Source organism: Lathyrus oleraceus, chromosome 2 (assembly GCF_024323335.1).
Source record: "Lathyrus oleraceus cultivar Zhongwan6 chromosome 2, CAAS_Psat_ZW6_1.0, whole genome shotgun sequence".
Classification (NCBI taxonomy): Eukaryota; Viridiplantae; Streptophyta; class Magnoliopsida; order Fabales; family Fabaceae; genus Lathyrus; species Lathyrus oleraceus.
Window position 1 is genome coordinate 491529091 of NC_066580.1, and position 3424 is coordinate 491532514.

Genomic DNA, 3424 nt, shown 5'->3' on the forward strand with positions numbered 1-3424 from the left:
ATCATTATACCCTTTCTTGTTTATTCTTAAATTGTCTTTTCAAATATATTTATATCAAATTGATGAATTAAGAACAACTCATTTCAATCTTTTTTTCTTTCCTCATAGTGTTGTTACTTATGTGTCTTTGTTGCATTCTTCTCCTATGTTACAAGTCCATCCTTCACAATTTTCATATTGTTTTAAAATCTGAAGATCACATTCATTTGTACACATCATCGATCATAGTTTTCATCTTTGAATAATGACAGAATCACATGCAATTGATTTAAAGTTATATTGAAGTTTTCCATCAATCTAGAACAAGGATTAATAGTTATATCAAATCAGACTTTGTTATACCAATTTGTTGGAACAATTTGATATGCAAGACATAAGAAAGAAGAAGAAAGTTTAATAACTTGTGTTCTAAGCTACTAGACTTTGTAAGATGAAATTAATTAATGTAAGAAATGAGCAATTTATTGATCAGTGGAGTATTTTTAATTGAATTAAAAAATTGATTATATATAATGGATTTTCAACAACTTTGATACCCATATAACTTTTTGTGCAAGTTATTTAACTAATTACAAACACTAAGAACAAAGTTACAATATAACACACGGTTAGTTGTAAACTTTTAGAACAAAGTTACAATTCAACACACAGTTGGTCACAAACTTTCAAAACATAACAACAATACATCAACTACAACCTATGTTTCACCCTTCAAGAAAAGGGTAGTCCGTATAGTAGAGAACTGGATCAAAAGTATAGAATGTTTCCTCGTTATACTTGTTTAGAGGAGCATCAATTGCAAATCTCTTCGGCAAATCTGGATTAGATATGAACAAACGACCATAAGCAACAAGATCCGCCCTATTTTCAACTATAGCGTTGATCCCATCTTGTCTGTCATAACCTCCCACAACCATGAAAGTTCCGTTGAAAGCTTTTCTCATTGGCACCAAGCTGTGAACACATTCAGTTTTTTCATCAACAATGTCCATTCTCGGTTCCACCATATGGCAATACAAAACACCATATTTATTAATAGCATCAACCATATAAAGCCCCAATGCTTTAGGATTTGAGTCTCCACAATCTCCCACTTCAGAAAATGGTGATAACTTTATTCCAACTCTTTCTCCACCTATCTCATTCACAACAGCTTCAACAACTTCCAACACAAATCGACAACGATTCTCAAGAGATCCGCCATACTCATCTGTTCTATCATTCACTTTATCTTTCATGAATTGCTCAAGTAGATAGCCATTAGCCCCTTGGATCTCAACCCCATCAAAACCTACAATTTGCAAAACATCAAATATTTGGTAAACAATATTTTCCGTCTCTAGTTTCAGTTTCTATAGTTCAGTAAAATTACCAGCTTCAATAGCATTTCTCGCAGCAAGTCTAAAATCATTGACAACATCGGGAATTTCTTCTGTTCTTAGTCTCCTCGGTTGTATGAACTGTGACATTACAACACCATCATCTCCAATTTTTGGTTTGAGTATTTTATCAGTAGAAGATACTGGTGTTGGTCCATTTGATTGATAAACTAATGAACATACAACACATTAAGTGCTTATATCAGAAAAATCTATTAACAAATTACCAATTTAATAAAATAAAATAAAACATAAAACATACCAGAACCAAAAAATCTTCCAACATGCCAAAGTTGACAAAAGAAGGTACCACCTTTGGCATGAACAGCCTCTACAATGGGTTTCCATGCTTCCACTTGCTCTTTTGTCCAAATACCCGGTGTGTTTGGATAGCCTTGAGCAGTTTGAGAAACACCGGTAGCTTCAGATATGAGAAGAGCTCCATTAGAGGTTCTTTGAGAGTAATAGAGTATAGTATGAGGTTGAGGAACGTTGTTGTAGGATCTAGATCTGGTCAATGGTGCTAAAACTACTCTGAAATTAAATTATATATATTTGAATTCAGAAGCAAAGGAAATGAAAGGAATCATATGAAATTATATAGTATTACCTATGAGAAAGATTGAATTTGCCCATGTTGTAAGGAGTAAGAAGAGGAACGAGATCACCGCTGATTTCCATTTCATCGATTATTTAGTTAATTATGAACCGAAACTGATATACCAATATAATAAATATAAGTAATGAAGATGAAGTTCAATGATATTCTTTTTTAATGCTTTAAGTGGAGTCTTTAACCCAAATACCACAAACCTGAAACATAAGTCATAAAATGTCACTTCATCTATTTTTTTTTCTCAAAACATCATGTTTTTTTAGTAGATTTTTTAAATATTTTTTTTACACACTCCACTTAGGATGGCAGACGCCTCACAGATTCAGTTGGAGTCTGTCATCTCACATGAAAGATTTTTTATAGAGTTATTATTAATTAATTAAAAATAATTCTTTAATATATAAATTAATTAAAAATTACTATTTAATATAATATAATTATTCGTTTATGTTTTTATTTAAAAATTGACTCCAATATAATATGTAACATTATCAAATGTCTAATTAACAGTGATGTTTCGCTAAAAATGAAACACATCATCGCTCATATTAAGGAGAAATTCAACTAGACAATCTCTTACAAAAAGACATGGATTTCAAAGAAGAAGGTTATCGCTTCTATTTATGGAAACTAGAAGGCTTCATACAACGACCTGTCGCGATGGTTGTTGGTCATGAAAATATTTCTACCGGGTATTAAAATAGAACTCGAGACTCTTCCTGTATTTTTAAACGAAGGGACACAAATCAGTGATGTTAGAGTTCTCCACTGTCTTTTTTTGACTTTCCAACCATCAATCAAGGATTTTGCATTCTGCAAACCGGTAGTTCAAATTGACGGCACATGGTTATATGGAAAATTAAGGGAATTTGTTAATGGATGTGGCACAAGACGGGAATAGGAACATATTTTCAATAGCTTTTGCATTGGTAGAGAGTGAAACTGGTGATGCTTGGAGTTTTTTCTTGAGAAATCTTAGAATGCACGTTACACCACAATGCAACCTATGTTTGATCTTAGATCGACATGAGTCAATAAAGAATGCCTATAATAACCCAGATAATGGCTGACAGAACCCTTCCTCATCACACGTCTATTGCATCAGGCATATATCACAAAATTTTATGAGAAAAATCAGAGACAAGGAACTTCGCAAAAAAGTTGTTAACATAGGTATTTTCCTAAACATATCTTTCTTAAGACATCTAACAGTAACTTCTACATACTAATTTATTTTTCATACACATGATATGCATTAAACGAGTCAACATACGAATACTACAGGTGAGAGATACTGATCGGTCACCATTTCCATTGAATTCCCACCGTTAATCCGACATATTTTCATCACTTTGGTAAGATTTATGTTTGTTTATAGTTGCTTCAGAGTCATTTATCATGTTTTGTTGGTTTGGTATCACATCGCATT

At 32.4% G+C, this 3424-nt stretch overlaps 1 protein-coding gene across 2 annotated transcripts; it reads right to left on the bottom strand.

Annotated features, from left to right (window-relative positions):
• Positions 1-590: 590 nt before the first annotated feature.
• Positions 591-2220, bottom strand: LOC127120934 (12-oxophytodienoate reductase 1). Of its 2 annotated transcripts, none has more exons than XM_051051552.1 (4): positions 1990-2220; positions 1642-1913; positions 1373-1549; positions 591-1291 (listed from the first exon to the last, which is right to left on the bottom strand). In XM_051051552.1, exons 1-4 carry the CDS (start codon positions 2058-2060, stop codon positions 705-707), a joined length of 1107 nt encoding a protein of 368 aa, XP_050907509.1. In that variant the 5' UTR covers positions 2061-2220; the 3' UTR covers positions 591-704. The 2 variants fall into 2 exon arrangements, with proteins under 2 accessions (XP_050907509.1, XP_050907510.1); XM_051051553.1 differs by having other exon boundaries at positions 1642-1908; positions 1990-2211.
• Between the last annotated feature and the right edge of the window lie 1204 nt (positions 2221-3424).

Coding starts and splice junctions, on each gene's coding strand:
- LOC127120934 (XM_051051552.1), bottom strand. CDS start 2,060: ATGGAAATCAGCGGTGATCTCGTTCCTCTTCTTACTCCTTACAACATG. Junction 1,550..1,641: donor TGGAAGATTTTTTGGTTCTG/GTATGTTTTATG, acceptor TATGTTCATTAG/TTTATCAATCAAATGGACCA. Junction 1,292..1,372: donor GAGAAATGCTATTGAAGCTG/GTAATTTTACTG, acceptor TGCAAATTGTAG/GTTTTGATGGGGTTGAGATC.